Below are 18,058 nucleotides of genomic sequence, written 5' to 3' on the forward strand. Positions count from 1 at the left end.
GTTTGTCTATGGAGATTGGATGGCTGTGTGCTAGATTTTAGACAACTGCCAGCAACGGGTGTGGCTGAAATAGTCAAATCCACTAATTTGAATGGTGTGTCCACATACTTTTGTATATTTAGTGAATATTTCTGTCCAGGTCCTGTGCAATGATTGGATTGGCATTCATCCTCTCTTTCTATAACTGGGGTCTTCAACCTTTTTCTTGACCAGGGAACCCCTCCCAAGCAAATCAGAGACCCAGGGACCCCTTTCATACATTAGCAAAAAAAAGCTTTTTAAATTTTTTTTTTATCATGTCTTGTCTTATCAACAGCTGAATGATAATGTCCAGGAGAAGTATTTTAACTGTACCGCAATTGAGAATCGATACACTTTTAGATGGAGTATATGGTAGATAGGAAGGTCCAAATAATGAACAACTATCATGACTCAGGATATGACCAGGATGCAGACACAGGAGGCAGATAGTTTGGTTCTCAGAATATGTATTATAACAATGGGCAGGCAAAGGGCAGGTCAAGGGCAGGCAGAGGTTTGTAAATCCAAGGCAGAGTCAATCAGGGACAGAATGGCAGGCAGGCTCAGGACAGGCAGAAAGGTCAGAACCGGGAAGACTAGAAGACAAGAACTGGAGAAACGGGAAACACACTGAAAAGACCTGACAAAACAAGACGAACTGGCAAGAGACAAACAGGCAAACAGAAAACGCAGGTATAAATACACAGGGGATAATGGAGAAGAATAGGAGACACTTGGTGGGGGGTGGAGACAAGCACAAGTAAGGTGAAACAGATTAGGGTGTGACAGGACCCCCCTCTGCCCACCCACCCCCTTAGGGGCGCCACCTGGCGTCCTACCCGGGCACATACCTGGTGAGTCAAGATAACATGATTTGTGATTTCTTAAGCCAAATTTACTTCTGAAATAATTTAGGCTTGCCTAAACAAACGGGGCAAATACTTATGCAACGACTATATTTGAGTTATTTAATTGTTTTTCATTTGTAAAAAAAAATATATAGAGAAATATACATGTATATACGTATATACATATACACATATATACATATTTTCACTTTCACATAGAGTATCTTGTGTAGATCAACGTAAAAAAAAGTACAATTTCTATTTCAATCCCACAAAAAAACGTATGTGAAAACAGGGGGTGTACTTTCTATTGGTACTGACTGTGCATTGTACTGTGAAATGCATATTGCCACCTACTGGTGAAATAGCAATATACCCCAAGTATAATAATTTACTGTATGCATCCTCTTTCTTATAGCAGCCCTTCAAATACAGTAACTCTGGCACTATACATTTAATATTAAATGACTGGAATCAAATGTACCTTTGAAAGGTTTCTCAGCTAAACTGTATTTATTTGTCAGCTTTTCCTTATCCCATCCTAATGTCAACACAGTAAAGGAATGGTTTCTCCCACTGACTGGAGACTGGAGAGTACCGTTTGAACAAGAAGAGAAAGCTGAGGGCTTTGGGAGGATACAGGGAGTGAGGGACCACCGACGTGAGCGATGGATGACTCTTCCTGGAGAGAAATAAGGCAATGTTCTATAAAGCTCAAGGATTGGATCTAGTGGAGCCGCAAGATGGTCCTCCATGATGGATCCAGCTCTAAGCCCCAGAGCTCTCTCGGCTAATATATCTTCTTTATCAGTGGCCTTCCATTCCATGTGGTCATGGTGGAAAGGAATACAATCCTCCTTGGCTGGTTGATGGGAGGTAAATCAATGATATCATCTTTAAACAGAGCAGATCGGTGGAGATGGTTTTTGTGGGGGCTGCAGTAGCCTATAGCTTCGAGGGACACATAGCTCTGAAAAACCGGAGTAAAGAAAGATTCAGGTTGGATAGTCGATGGCTATTCGCCTGTAGTTTTCCTTACGTCCACCAAGAGCAGTTAGTCAATAACTCTTTAACCACTATTCCTAAAACTTTCAAACTGATTCTAGCTAACCTGATGGCATAGACACACATTTTTTTGTCGATTTAAATTTCACATAATTATTTATTAACATTTTTGAATTTCAAAAGCTCCTTGGTCATGTGACCTACTGACTTCAAACAAAGTTCAGAATGTACAGTCATGGCCAAAAGTTTTGAGAGTGACACAAATATTAATTTCCACAAAGTTTGCTGTTTCAGTGTCTTCAGATATTTTTTCAGATGTTACTATGGAATACTGAAGTATAATTACAAGCATTTCACAAGTGTCAAAGGCTTTTATTGACAATTACATGAACTTGATGCAAAGAGTCAATATTTGTAGTGTTGACCCTTCTTTTTCAAGACCACTGCAATCCGCCCTGGCATGCTGTCAATTAACTTCTGGGCCACATCCTGACTGATGGCAGCCCATTCTTGCATAATCAATGTTTGGAGTTTGTCAGAATTTGTGGGTTTTTGTTTGTCCACCCACCTCTTGAGGATTGACCACAAGTTCTCAATGGGATTAAGTTCTGGGGAGTTTCCTGGCCATGGACCCAAAATATCAATGTTTTTTCCCCTAGCCACTTAGTTATCACTTTTTCCTTATGGCAAGGTGCTCCATCGTGCTGGAAAAGGCATTGTCTGTCACCAAACTGTTCCTGGATGGTTGGGAGAAGTTGCTCTCGGAGGATGTGTTGGTACCATTCTTTATTCATGGCTGTGTTCTTAGGAAAAATTGTGAGTGAGCCCACTCTCTTGGCTGAGAAGCAACCCCACACATGAATGGTCTCAAGATGCTTTACTGTTGGCATGACACAGGACTGATGGTGGCGTTCACCTTGTCTTATCCGGACAAGCTCCTTTTTCAGATTCCCCAATCAATTGGAAAGGGATTCATCATAGAAAATGACTTTACCCCGGTCCTCAGCAGTCCAATCCCTGTACCTTTTTCAGAATATCAGTCTGTCCCTGATGTTTTTCCTGGAGAGAAGTGGCTTCTTTGCTGCCCTTCTTGGCACCAGGCCATCCTCCAAAAGTCTTCACCTCACTGTGCATGCAGATGCACTCACACCTGCCTGCTGCCATTCCTGAGCAAGCTCTGTACTGGTGGTGCCCCGATCCCGCAGCTGAATCAACTGTAGGAGACGTCCTCGAGCTTGCTGGACTTTCTTGGGCATCCTGAAACCTTCTTCACAACAATTGAACCGCTCTCCTTGAAGTTCTTGATGACCCGATAAATGGTTGATTTAGGTGCAATCTTACTGGCAGCAATATCCTTGCCTTTGAAGCCCTTTTGTGCAAAGCAATGATGACGGCACGTGTTTCCTTGCAGGTAACCATGGCTGACAGAGGAAGAACAGTGATTCCAAGCACCACCCGCCTTTTGAAGCTTCCAGTTTGTTATTTGAACTCAATCAGCATGACAGAGTGATCTCCAGCCTTGTCCCCGTCAACACTCACACCTGTGTTAACGAGAGAATCACTGACATGATGTCAGCTGGTCCTTTTATGGCAGGGCTGAAATGCAGTGGAAATGTTTTTTGGGGATTGAGTTCATTTGCATGGCAAAGAGGGACTTTGCAATTATTGAAATTCATCTGATCACTCTTCATAACATTCTGGAGTATATGCAAATTGCCATCATACAAACTGAGGCAGCAGACTTGTGAAAATTTATATTTGTGTCATTCTCCAAACTTTTGGCCACGACTGTGCACCCAGTGGCCCTACACATTGCACATCCTTGTTTGTCCATTTTCATCTCACAATTTTACATGAATATTTCAAAATGTAAAATGTCAATAGAGAATGTCCAATGACTACCCTACTATATTGCACACCCTTTAGTTTGTCCATTTTCATCTCACACATTTTTACATAAAATTTTTACACATATTTTTACATGTAAAAAAAAATCAAATTTCAATTGTTCCTTGGTCATGTGACCTACTGGACTCAAACAAGGTTCAGAATGTACAATTCTGGGCCCACATATTGCACACCCTTTTGTTTATCAATTTTCATCTCACACGATTTGACATAAATTTTTCAAAATTTCAATAGCTCCTTGGTCATGTGACCTACTGACTTCAAACAAGGTTCAGAATGTCTACTGACTACCCTTCTATATTCCACACCCTTTAGTTTGTCAATTTTCATCTCACATCACACACCACATTTTGCTCCGCCGCCCTCCTCTCGCACCCATTGGAAGGTCATTGTGCGGCCCATCTCGTAGTCTCTCGTGCGTGGTCTCGCAAGGGGCTGCATGCGGGGGTTCGTCGGGGTGCTGTCTGTCAGCGGGCCGAAGGCGGAATGGTTGGGGGTTGGGCCCGGCAACTCTGGAAGCGCGCCGGGCCCTTCCCGTAGATCTCCCCAGCTACGGTGCTTGCCGGCCCCACACATTGTAGGTGGGGAGGTCTCCTCTATGCTCACTAGACTCGAGGCAGAGACTAAACCCATTGGCATTGCATGGATCTGGCTCATGCCCTATGAAGTGGGAAGAGGTATCTCCAGCTTGTCTGGGGAGGGAGGCCTATATAAAACGGACAGAAGAAGCCTAGATTCCCACTGAGCACAGATCACTGAATGTCAACTTGATCAAATTCAAAGGAACGTACCAACATGTCACAGTCACAATTTTCCAACATCATGACACTTATTTGGAGTCTGTGGCTCAAGTGGTTTGAAAGCTATTGTCGAATATCCAACTTGAAACTGATTTTAACTCGGTCTCTGAAAATGATGGAAACTTTTGAGATGGTCTTGGGTGAAACTGATCACTAATGCAGTTTACTTCCAGGATAGAGAGAAGAGAGCTTGGTTTTCATGTTCACCCAAAAGGTCAACCTAACGCATTGATGCAATGCATTTTAATGTCATTGATGTCTATAGCGTCATGCAATGTTCAAAGAAGATATTATATTCAGATAGTCTACTGCCCTCATATCAGGCGTCACAGAATCCTGTCCGTGAATTGACTGAACACAGTTATTCTGCTGCTACTATACAAACTATCGGTACATTATAGAGAATAATTGTTTAATATGTTTACATTACAATTAGAAAGTGTACATTCGCTTACCCTTCTGATAAGGTGCGATATGAGAAATGCTTTAACAAACGTTATGATCAGCGTCACGTCAGCCGCTTTCAACTTCCGCATCAGGTCATTGCGGAGGTAACATCACTCTGCGGGTTCAGGGTTCCGCCTCTAAACTAGCTAGCTAAATAAATGGTTATCCCTCTACCCAAAACAAACGAATTTCCTTTTTATAAGACCCATTGGAATAAAGCAGCAATTCACTATTGCACTCTGCAGTAGATATTTAAGAAAACATGGCTGGACGTCTACCGGCTTGTGTAGTTGACTGTGGCACAGGGTAAGTAGCAAGTGTTAATGCTAATAGATAACTAACTTATTCATTGGCTTTAGCTAGATGCACCCAGACAGGGCAGAAATGTTGGGCGTGCAAAGTAAACCAATCAAGATAGCTAGCTAGTCACAACAACCTTAATTTGCTTAATTTCGTTTAATCCAGCCAGCAAGATAGCTAGTTAACCATTTTAGGCATTACAAGATGGCTTGCTAGTAGCTAATTTCATTCAGGGTTCCCCACTCGTTAGACGTTATATTAGTAACTTTAGTATGCATTGACTTTAATATTTTACCAGAGTCTACGTGACTGTTTCAATTTATGGAAGCGTATAACTGGCCTAGTCCACAGATAGTTATGCCACCTTTTAAGATTAGTGGTTTCCAACCTTTTTCGGTTACTGTACCATCAACTGAAATGTCACTGCTCGGACTGAGTACCCCTATGTGCATTTTACCAGTAGGCCTATGGTCTCACGACCATATATATATATATATACTGCTTTAGATCATGCATCATTAGGATCTATATAACCCACTGAACTTTCTCATGCAATGCTTTTGTTGTAGGTACACAAAGATTGGATATGCTGGAAACACAGAGCCACAGTTTATTGTTCCTTCATGTAAGTATTTCTGTATCATACAGCAGTGGTTCCCCAAACTCTGTGCACATTTTGTTTTTTGCTTAAGGACCTTATCTTTCATATCAGCGAGAAATAATTAAAATAAAAAATAGGGTTAGAGTTTCCACACGGCGATATGTCCATCTAAAGGTGCTTGTTTATGGAAAACGGACAGAATAAGTGCTAAATAGCTATCTGCGTCTCCAAACACCTGCATCCTTACGTTCAATATGACAGTCTGGTATGGGAATCTGAGAGTGAGGAGAAAAAGCAAACTAACCAGAATAGTCAACACAGCCAGCAAAGTAATTGGTCGACCACATGCACATTTGAGCATTCTGTTCTATAAGGCAACCAAAAAGAAGGCACTGGCTTTTGTTGGCGACCCCCCCTCCCACCCTCTACACGCTCAGTTCGAGAGGCTTCCCTCTGTCCGGCACTTCAGAATGCCCACGGCCAAGAAGAACGTGTTCAAACATTCATTCGTTCCTTGTGCTGTTGGACTACTAATTGCAAAGTAAATTGTATCGGTTTATGTACTTATCTATCTAGTGCAGTTGAGAAAGTGGTCGTTTGTGAGTGAATCTACTAATGTCCTCTGTTAGTGTATGCAACATGATGGACTGACTCGTTTAAATGTGTATGATGTGAGAATGTACAGTTTAAGTCGGAAGTTTACATTCACCTTAGCCAAATACATTTAAACTCAGTTTTTCACAATTCCTGACACTTAATCCTAGTAAAAAGTCCCTGTCTTAGGCGGGTTAGGATCACCACTTTATTTTAAGAATATGAAATGTCAGAAAAGCTTTTATTTCTTTCATCACATTCCCAGTGTGTCAGAAGTTTACATACACTCAATTAGTATTTGGTAGCATTGCCTTTAAATTGTTTAACTTCCACAAGCTTCCCACAATAAGTTGGGTGAATTTTGGCCTATTCCTCCTGACAGAGCTGGTGTAAACTGAGTCAGTTTTGAAGGCCTTGCTTTTTCAGTTCTGCCCACAAATGTTCTATAGGATTGAGGTCAGGGCTTTGTGATGGCCACTCCAATACCTTGACTTTGTTGTCCTTAATCCATTTTGCCACAACTTTGGAAGTATGCTTGTCCATTGTCCATTTGGAAGACCTATTTGCGACCAAGCTTTAACTTCCTGACTGATGTCGTGATATGTTTATTCAATATATCCAAAATCGTTTTCCATCCCTCATGATGCCATCTATTTTGTGAAGTGCACCAGTCCCTCCTGCAGCGAAGCACCCCCACAACATGATGCTGCCACCCCTGTGCTTCATGGTTAGGATGGTCTTCTTCGGCTTGCAAGCCTCCCCCTTTTTCCTCCAAACATAACGATGTTCATTATGGCCAAACAGTTCGGTTATTGTTTCATCAGACCAGAAGACATTTCTCAAAAAAGTGTGATCTTTGTCCCCATGTGCAGTTGCAAACTGTAGTCTGGCTTTTTCTATGTCGGTTTTGAAGCAGTGGCTTCTTCCTTGCTAAGCGGCCTTTCGGGTTATGTTGATATAGGACTCGTTTTACTGTGGATATAGATACCTTTGTACCTGTTTCCTCCAGCATCTTCACAAGGTCCGTTGCTGTTGTTCTGGGATTGATTTGCACTTTTCGCACCAAAGTACGTTCATCTCTAGGAGACGGAATGCGTCTCCTTCCTGAGCGGTATGATGGCTGCGTGTTCGCATGGTGGTTATACTTGCGTACTATTGTTTGTACAGATGAACGTGGTACCTTCAGGCATTTGGAAATTGCTCCCAAGGATGAACCAGACTTGTGGAGGTCTACAATTTTATATCTGAGGTCTTGACTGATTTTCCCATGATGTCAAGCAAAGAGTCACTGAGTTTGAAAGTAGGCCTTGAAATACATCCACAGGTACACCTCCAATTGCCTCAAATGATGTCAATTAGCCTATCAGAAACTTCTAAAGCCATGACATAATTTTCTGGAATTTTCAAGGCTGTTTAAAGGCACAGGCAACTTAGTGTATGTAAACTTCTAAACCACTGGAATTGTGATACAGTGAAATAATCTGTCTGTAAACAATTGGTGGGAAAATGACTTGTGTCATGCACAAAGTAGATGTCCTAACCGACTTGCCAAGACTATAGTTTGTTAACAAGAAATTTGTGGAGTGGTCAAAAACTAGTTTCAATGTCTCCAACCTACGTGTATGTAAACTTCCGACTTCGACTGTATGTCTATGTGATTATTTTAATGGAAGGTGACGCCAAAGAAAAATGTCCATCCTGGATGGACAGTGTTATTCTGTTCTAAATGGAAGATGGATGCCACAAATGTGTTTTCACTGAAAATGTCTGTCTGCTGCAACTGTTAATACAGTGAGTGTGCATCTTGCATTTGTGAAATTATTTTGACGTGATATGAGAGTAGAGGGATTTATGTTTTCAGAAACATACCGCAATTGAGATTCGATTAGAGTTTAGATGGAGTATTTGTCATGTTTTGGCTTTCAGAGCCAATTTACCCTTTAAATGGAAAGTCCTTGGTCTATTAGGATTAACTTTAGGCTACTTTAGTCCATTATTTGGCTAACTCATAAGGCGGACATAATGTGTGGTCATTAGTTAAATGAATCTGCTGAAAGCATTTTGGTATCGGTCCTTCCTGTTTTTCTTATCTGATTGGAGTGGTCAAAGGAAGTAGGCGAGCACGCCTAATTCAACAAATGTAAAACCACAAAGTTTGAAGTTGGCCGCCTTCCTCTAGCATTGAGTCATCCAGAGGACGCTAAATGGCAATGCTAGCTTGTTAGAAGACCGTAGACTAGTTACTCGGTGACCAATCCAAACCATTTTTGGCTATTTTCAATCATCTTAGCCTATTCACTTGTTCTCAGAACTTCAAAGCTGTCCAGACACAGCTTGAAAGGAAGCTAGTCCAGCCTATATTCAGTGATATGGCTCCATAGCAGAAGTCCCCTTGTGCCCCTGCTGACTAGAATAACGGAGAAGCTTGCCAAGGCCACCTGACTGTGGACTTGAAGTAGCCGGTAGATTGATGACGTGCACTTTTAGAAGCCTGGATGGATGACAAGTAGGCCTAAACATTTAGAGGCTCCAAGGAAGTAGTTGAACGAGCAATGTTCATCGTTCGACATTATAATAATAATAATAATGTATGCCATTTTAGCACACTTATCAAAATTGACTTAGTCATGCGTGCATACATTTTATGTACGTGTGGGCCCAGGAAACCAAAGTGCTCCTGGTAAATCTCAACTTTGTCAATGAAGTTACATTATGCAGTTAGTTAAAGGCCCAATGCAGCTGTTTTTATATCAACATCAAATCATTTCTGGATACAATTTAAGTACCCTACTGCAATAGCTTTCTATTAAAATGGTTAAAAAGAAACAAATGGCTTTTAAGCAAAATATTATAATTCCCAAGCAGTAATGTTGCTAGGACTGTTTGGGAGGAGTCTGAGTGGGGATGGAAAAAAATAGCAGTTATTGGCAAAGCGGTTTGGAACTCTCTTTTGTTATTGGTGTAACTTATTTACAGTCTTGTGATGTCACCAGGCAAGCCATAACTCCACCCATGTAAAACCTGCTGATTAGAAGGTCCTGTATCGAATGTATTTTCAAATCGAAAGAGAGTGATTGCGCTCTCCCAGAAGCTTAGCTGGTGGGTAAAACACGTACATTCAGACAAAACAAAGGGGTGTAATGGGTTGGCACACAAAGTTGTTGGATAAAGCTTACCTCATTTATTCAATGCTGTGAAAATAATTAAAAACATAAAATAGCGGATCTGGTTAAATGGAATATGTGACATTAATATTAGTCAAACATTTATTCCAGTGATAGAATTGTCTAAAAAGCACAAGTAGGTTAAATTTGGTCATAGAGTCAGTCGTCCAAAACACTTACTTATGGGTTTGGGTTTGGTTTTGATTTCAACCATGCCCATTACCGTGGGATACATATCTAGTTGTATAGCAGAACACAGACAGCGAGACAGACTTACCCAGCAGCACAGACGATCGGACTTTGTTTACATAAAACAACTCGTCACAAAAATATTTTACTTGAGAAATACTGCACCAAACACCTTAGCTAGATGTAAAACCGTGCGACTAAAAGCACCTCGGCAAAAACATTTTTAAAAAATGACAGAATTCTTGAGTTACTATGAATTCCAAACCACTCCCATATTTGTGTATTTATTTTCCCTTCTGTACTTTAATTATTTGCACATTGATATAACACTGTACATAGCCATATTATGACATTTGAAATGTCTGTATTCCTTTCAAACTTTTGTGCGTATAATGTTCACTGTTCATTTTTAATTGTTTATCCATTTCACTTGCTTTGGCATTGTAAACATGTTTCCCATGCCAATAAAGCCCTTTTGAATTGATTTGAATTTAATTCATTCGGACTATTTTGAGAAAGTGATACTGACTTTATTCCTACGGTGTCTCATGAGGGACAAACCTCAGTAACCGCCACATCGAACCACACCCCCATGACTGAAATCTTGTTTTTCGTAATGAGCAAACGAAAAACCCATGCAGAGTCAGTATCTCTTTAAAATGTGGCTATTTGCTTACTGATTTTGAGACAAATCGAAGTAATAGGCCTGCCGCTCATTGATTTTCCTCTCTTATGTTTAGCATAGGCAGTTTGCTTTCCCTATGCTTGATTTAATCAGCTCACCTGTGTAACGTTGCCTATCAGCACCCTCAAGTCATGATGTTTCAATCAACAATGACCTAATCATATGTAGGCTGGTACTAAGGATTAATGGAGTTGAATCTGCCTAAACTTCAGGTATTGCCATCAAAGAGTCGGCCAAGGTTGGAGACCAAGCCCAGCGCAGGATGACGAAGGGGGTGGACGATCTGGACTTTTACATCGGTGACGAGGCAATAGACAAACCAAATTATGCAACAAAGGTACATTGCATTTTCCAGTGATGAAGGGGAAGTCTGCAGTTGCTACATACGTTTTTGGACTTTAATGATATTAGTTCTGGAAGAATATAACTTCAATATGCCTCATGGGCTTAGTTCAACTGGCATATCCCATCAGAACCGAAAATATCATCTATCATCTCCGATGTTTGTAAACAAAACATGGTGAAAACTACGATGTTGGATGGTCAGTCTTTGCAACCATATCTCTATCTATGGATTTTTAGAGCGGTTCAATTTCTTCAGCCCAATTACTCAGCTTTTCTCGAAACAACAGTGTCGGGGAGTTCGCTTTGTTATTGCCCCTTTTTAAAGTTTAAATGTAAAGTCATGCTGAAGGCCTGTTAGAACTGAGTAGCCTAATGGAGATATGTTGGGTTTGGTTGTTCCCCTTGTAACAGTGGCCCATTCGTCATGGGATCGTGGATGACTGGGATCTCATGGAGAGGTTCATGGAACAGGTCATCTTCAAGTATCTGCGGGCAGAGCCCGAAGACCACTACTTCCTCTTGGTACGTTCATAACATGCACGTTAGTGTGGAAAATATGCTATTTAGTAGCAGGAACCTATGGGATTTGTACTTTTCTTTTCCACAGACCGAGCCTCCTCTGAATACCCCTGAAAACCGAGAGTACACAGCAGAGATTATGTTTGAGTCCTTCAACGTTCCAGGTCTTTACATCGCTGTGCAGGTAAATCCTCTCTGTTCTTGGTTGGTTCTATATAATCTCTTCCCTGCACCTCGTCATGTTCAAGGGTCAAGTCAAACTTGATTTTGAGTGCATTATCGCAACTCTCAACACACTTCAAAGAGGAAATGAGGGTGTCCGTGAAACTCCTGGGTGGATCTCAATTCTGGGTCCCTTTTCAAAAAAGGAGTAGGAGTGCTGATCTAGGTTCAGAACTCCCCTGACTATATAATTGTATTGTATTGATTTGCGAATACGGGTTGTCGGCATTAGTGGAAAGTGACACAGTCTGTGTTTTCCTCCTCAGGCGGTCCTGGCGCTGGCAGCCTCATGGACCTCCAGACAATTAGGCGAGAGGACCCTAACGGGGACGGTGATTGACAGCGGTGACGGGGTCACCCACGTCATCCCAGTGGTGGGTGCATTCGTTCGATCATCATTCCATACAGTCTTTACTAGAACTGGGTCATGTTTAGTAGGTAGCAAACGTTTTGAAACAAAGTGGAACGGGGAGGTACTTCCTGAACTTGTCCAACAAGAGTACATTTTCTTAATCTGCGGTAAATGTTTGGAACAGTGTGCCCTACTGAACACTACTCGGATGTATTCTAACTATATACTATTGCTAACACATATATGGTAACGTTACGTTACTGTACGAGTGATAATAGATTGTGTTGTCAATCTGTGTTGTTTTTCTTCCAGGCAGAAGGCTACGTCATCGGTAGCTGTATAAAGCACATCCCCATCGCTGGTCGAGACATCACCTACTTCACCCAGCAGCTGCTGAGAGAGCGGGAGGTGGGCATCCCACCAGAGCAGTCATTGGAAACAGCCAAAGCCATCAAGGTACCAGCACATTTATAACTTTTTTTGTTCCCTTCACAAACCAAAGGAATTATCTGTATTATTTGTGAGCATGTCTCAGGTTAAACAGCAGAGGTCAGTAGTGCTGCACCATTGACCAGAGATGTACAGTCACAGATCATGACTCTTTGTTAACTCTTTGGCATCTACCCAGTGTCTTATGTACACTCGGTTATGACTTACAATTGATAATGGTTCCATATTGTGTTCCAGGAAAGGTTCAGTTATGTCTGCCCTGACCTGGTGAAAGAGTTCAACAAGTACGATACGGACGGCTCTAAGTGGATCAAGCAGTACACGGGCATCAACTCCATCAGCAAGAAGGAGTTCACCATCGACGTGGGCTACGAGCGCTTCCTTGGCCCTGAGATCTTCTTCCACCCAGAGGTATGATCCCATTGATTTTCAATATATATTGTTGTGCTTGTGTAATGTATTGTATCTAGTGCTGAGCGATTTTGGTTCGATTATTAAAACATAATCACAGATTTCGGTTTCAATATTATTTTGAAAACATGAAATGCGTTGTTCATTATGTGGGTTGAATACTGTAACAACACAGAATAAAATAATTAATAAAAGTTGACATGTATAAAATTAATAATGCTGACGTGTATAAAATTGAGCACACAGCCATGCAATCTCCATAGACAAGCATTGGCAGTAGAATGTCCTTACTGCAGAGCTCAGGGACTTTCAATGTGGCACCCTCATAGGATGCCACCTTTCCAACTAGTCAGTTTGTCAACTTTCTGCCCTGCTAGAGCTGTGCCGGTCAACTGTAAGTGCTGTTATTGAGAAGTGGAAACATCTAAGAGCAACAACGGCACAGCCGTGAAGTGGTAGGCCACACAAGCTCACAGAACGGGACCGCCAAGTGCAGAAGCGCATAGCGTGTGAAATTAATCTGTCCTTGGTTGCAACACTCACTACTGAGTTCCAAACTGCCTCTGGAAGCAACGTCAGCACAACAACTGTGTCGGGAGCTTCATGAAATGGGTTTTGATGGCTGAGCAGCCGCACACAAGCCTAAGATCACCATGCACAATGCCAAGCGTCGGCTGGAGTAGAGTCTAGCTCGCCACCCTTGGACTCTGGTGCAGTGTAAATTTGTTCTCTGTAGTGATGAATCAGGCTTCACTATCTGGCAGTCCGACAGACAAATCTGTGTTTGGCGGATGCCAGGAGAGCGCTACGTGCCCAAAAGCAATGGTCTGGGGCTGTTTTTCATGGTTCGGGCTAGGCCCCATAGGTCCAGTGAAGGGAAATCGTAACGCTACAGCATACAATGACATTCTAGACAATTCTGTGCTTCCAACTTTGTGGCAACAGTTTGGGGAAGGCCCTTTCCTGTTTCAGCATGACAATATCCCCGTGCACAAAGCGAGGTGCATACAGAAATGTTTTTTTGAGATCGGTGTGGAAAAACCTGACTTGCCTGCACAGAGGCCTGACCTCATCCCCATCGAACACCTTTGGGATGAATTGGAACGGTGACTTCGAGCCAGGCCTAATCAGCCAACATTAGTGCCGACCTCACTAACGCTCTTGTGTCTGAATGGAAGCAAGACCCTGCAGCAATGTTCCAACATCTAGTGGAAAGTCTTGAAGAGTAGAGACTGTTATAGCAGCAAAGGGGGGGACCAATTCCATATTAATGCCTATGATTTTGGAATGCGATGTTCGACGGGCAGGTGTCATATGATGTACCTCGCAAAGTAACAGCTGCTCTCTATGTCGCCTCACGACCACTCTTCTCTGTTCAGTAGCAAGCTTAAAAGAAAGACTGGACAAGTAGATGCACAATGGTCATTGTAGCTAATTACCACGTTTTAATGCGCTAAACTATATAGAATATTGGCCTGTTGGAAACTACAATTACATTGCACAGTTCAGGCTGGATCTGATTTATCTCTAGAGAAACTGTGAGACATGCGGCATTGAGCTCACAGGGAAAAAACTAGACGATTTGGAATTCAAATAATTGAACTGACATTTCTGTTAATCACTCGGCTCTAATTGTATCATAATAACATTGGTTGTACTGTATGTGTTGGTTGTACTTTCCTCCTCCCCCAGTTTGCCAACCCCGACTTCACCCAACCCATCTCCGAGGTTGTTGATGAAGTCATTCAGAACTGCCCTATTGACGTCAGACGTCCCCTCTATAAGGTACGTCTGGGGAGTTCAAGTTTGTTTTATTTATTTCACATGACAGGCGACAAGAACATTGCGTTTGACAATCGAAAAGAAGTCCTCGTGATTTACTGAAACTATATACTTATGCCAGATACTGAGACTTGTCTCCATCCAGAAGTTATGAGATTAAGTAGGAGGATGAAATGTTTGACTTTCTAAGTGATCTATTCAGGAGTATGTCGAGGTTCCAAGTGTCTATTTACCTTGTCTGTTGCTATGCAGAACATTGTGCTCTCTGGAGGATCCACTATGTTCAGAGACTTTGGCCGACGTCTGCAGAGGGACCTGAAAAGGACAGTGGATGGCAGACTGAAACTCAGTGAGGAACTGAGCGGTGGCAAGCTGAAGGTGAGAACAGATTTGACATTTGACCTAGTCAGCTGATGTACTCTATAGGGATGCTACAGCTTTATGGGTGTTGTGGCTCCTAAAATGTTCAAAATGATGTCATATTTTTGAATTTCCAGCATAATCATAGGTGTGTTATTGGCTCAATAATGACATGTTTCATGTTTTCTTGCAAGCCCAAACCCGTCGACGTGCAAGTCATCACTCACCACATGCAGAGATATGCTGTTTGGTTCGGCGGGTCTATGTTGGCATCAACTGTGAGTTCTAAAACTTAGTAACATGAGTTAACAAAGATCCCTCTATCAGATATATACTGCTCAAAAAAATAAAGGGAACACTTAAACAACACAATGTAACTCCCAAATCAATCACACTTCTGTGAAATCAAACTGTCCACTTAGGAAGCAACACTGATTGACAATAAATTTCACATGCTGTTGTGCAAATGGAATAGACAACAGTTGGAAATTATAGGCAATTAGCAAGACACCCCTAATAAAGGAGTGGTTCTGCAGGTCGTGACCACAGACCACTTCTCAGTTCCTATGCTTCCTGACTGATGTTTTGGTCACTTTTGAATGCTGGCGGTTCTTTCACTCTAGTGGTAGCATGAGACGGAGTCTACAACCCATACAAGTGACTCAGGTAGTGCAGCTCATCCAGGATGGCACATCAATGCGAGCTGTGCCAAGAAGGTTTGCTGTGTCTGTCAGCGTAGTGTCCAGAGCATGGAGGCGCTACCAGGAGACAGGCCAGTACATCAGGAGACGTGGAGGAGGCTTACAGCCCAACACCGTGCAGGACGTTTGGCATTTGCCAGAGAACACCAAGATTGGAAAATTTGCCACTGGCGCCCTGTGCTCTTCACAGATGAAAGCAGGTTCACACTGAGCACATGTGACAGAGTCTGGAGATGCCGTGGAGAACGTTCTGCTGCCTGCAACATCCTCCAGCATGACCGGTTTGGCGGTGGGTCAGTCATGGTGTGGGGTGGCATTTCTTTGGGGGGCCGCACAGCCCTCCATGTGCTCGCCAGAGGTAGCCTGACTGCCATTAGGTACCGAGATGAGATCCTCAGACCCCTTGTGAGACCATATGCTGGTGTGGTTGGCCTTGGGTACCTCCTAATGCAAGTCAATGCTAGGCCTCATGTGGCTGGAGTGTGTCAGCAGTTCCTGCAAGAGGAAGGCATTGATGCTATGGACTGGCCCGCCTGTTCCCCAGACCTGAATCCAATTAAGCACATCTGGGACATCATGTCTCGCTCCATCCACCAATGCCACATTGCACCACAGACTGTCCAGGAGTTGGCGGATGCTTTAGTCCAGGTATGAGAGGAGACCATCCGCCACCTCATCAGGAGCATGCCCAGGCGTTGTAGTGAGGTCATACAGGCACGTGGAGGCCACACACACTACTAAGCCTAATTTTGACTTGTTTTAAGGACATTACATCAAAGTTGGATCAGTCTGTAGTGTGGTTTTCCACTTTAATTTTGAGTGTGACTCCAAATCCAGACCTCCATGGGTTGATACATTTGATTTCCATTGATCATTTTTGTGATTTTGTTGTCAGCACATTCAACTATGTAAAGAAAAAAGTACTTAATAAGAATATTTCATTAATTCAGATCTAGGATATGTTATTTTAGTGTTCCCTTTGTTTTTTTTGAGCAGTGTGTATATATATATTCTACTGATGTAAAAGCTAAAGACAGACACGTGGAGGCTTTGTTAGCCTTGGCTAGAATATAAAATAGGAAACTTGAAAGAAAGTGTACACCAACAAATAATAACGGTCATATCTACTCTTTCATCAGCCGGAGTTTTACCAAGTGTGCCACACCAAAAAAGACTATGAGGAAATCGGACCGAGCATTTGCCGCCATAACCCTGTCTTCGGGGTCATGTCTTAAAAAGGACTTTCCTCAGTTATCACTGGAGCTTGCAGTTTGGAGCAGAGTGGACGGACAGAGGCAGAGTGGCATTACTGCACTACGGTCGCTGCTTAATCCAGCCTATTTCCAGGGCTACGGTTAAAGACAAAATACAGGAAGAGAATGACAGAAATAGAATGACTAGATTCTATTCCTATGGAGAATGACTCATTCATCAACTGCAGACCAACTATCAGGCTGACAAACGGGGGGTGAATATCTATGTAAAAGAGAAGGAAATGGGGTCTTAAAGCATTTTCAGAGCAATTGTGTGGACACAGAATAATGTGCAAGATAATAAAGGCAACTCATGTATGGTTAAGTATGTGCCCGACGTATGTTATTATTATGGTATTCACACGTACAGCAATTAAGTACAGTTGGATTATATTTAGTCAATAGCTCTTTTTTTCAGATGTTCAGTGTTCAAGGGAGGCCCTTGTTGATATTTCATATTATTGAATCTTTTTTTATATATAATATATATATATACACACACACACAGTCGTGGCCAAAAGTTTTGAGAATGACACAATATTCATTTTCACAAAGTCTGCTGCCTCAGTTTGTATGATGGCAACTTGCATATACTCCAGAATGTTATGAAGGGTGATCAGATGAATTGCAATTAATGCCCAAAAAAACTTTTCCACTGTACAGTTATTGGACCGCTGAGGACTGGGGTAAAGTCATTTTCTCTGATGAATACCCTTTCCGATTGTTTGGTGAGCGCTACCATCAGTCCTGTGTCATGCCAACAGTAAAGCATCCTGAGACCATTCATGTGTAGGGTTGCTTCTCAGCCAAGGAAGTGGGCTCACTCACAATATTGCCTTAAGAACACAGCCATGAATAAAGAATGGTACGAACACATCCACCGAGAGCAACCATCCAGGAACAATTTGGTGATGAACCATGCCTTTTCCAGCATGATGGAGTACCTTGCCATAAGGCAAAAGTGCTAACTAAATGGCTCAGGGAACAAATCATCGATATTTTGGGTCCATGGCCAGGAAACTCCCCAGACCTTAATCCCATTGAGAACTTGTAGTCAATCCTCAAGAGGCAGGTGCACAAACAAAAACCCACAAACTCCAA

The 18,058-nt window shown here is 42.3% G+C and overlaps 1 protein-coding gene across 1 annotated transcript; it reads left to right on the forward strand.

Annotated features, from left to right (window-relative positions):
* The first annotated feature begins 5,124 nt into the window (after positions 1-5,124).
* On the forward strand, positions 5,125-17,285 carry LOC118363784 (actin-related protein 3-like). Its single transcript, XM_035744999.2, has 12 exons — positions 5,125-5,335; positions 5,899-5,954; positions 10,775-10,899; positions 11,319-11,429; positions 11,515-11,610; positions 11,915-12,022; positions 12,313-12,456; positions 12,688-12,861; positions 14,554-14,646; positions 14,896-15,021; positions 15,198-15,281; positions 16,844-17,285. Exons 1-12 carry the CDS (start codon positions 5,292-5,294, stop codon positions 16,937-16,939), a joined length of 1,257 nt encoding a protein of 418 aa, XP_035600892.1. The 5' UTR covers positions 5,125-5,291; the 3' UTR covers positions 16,940-17,285.
* Positions 17,286-18,058: the final 773 nt, after the last annotated feature.

The sequence above is a fragment of the Oncorhynchus keta genome, chromosome 30, assembly GCF_023373465.1.
Source record: "Oncorhynchus keta strain PuntledgeMale-10-30-2019 chromosome 30, Oket_V2, whole genome shotgun sequence".
NCBI classification, from domain to species: Eukaryota; Metazoa; Chordata; class Actinopteri; order Salmoniformes; family Salmonidae; genus Oncorhynchus; species Oncorhynchus keta.

Coding starts and splice junctions, on each gene's coding strand:
- LOC118363784 (XM_035744999.2), top strand. CDS start 5,292: ATGGCTGGACGTCTACCGGCTTGTGTAGTTGACTGTGGCACAGG. Junction 5,955..10,774: donor ACAGTTTATTGTTCCTTCAT/GTAAGTATTTCT, acceptor CCTAAACTTCAG/GTATTGCCATCAAAGAGTCG. Junction 15,282..16,843: donor GGTCTATGTTGGCATCAACT/GTGAGTTCTAAA, acceptor CTCTTTCATCAG/CCGGAGTTTTACCAAGTGTG.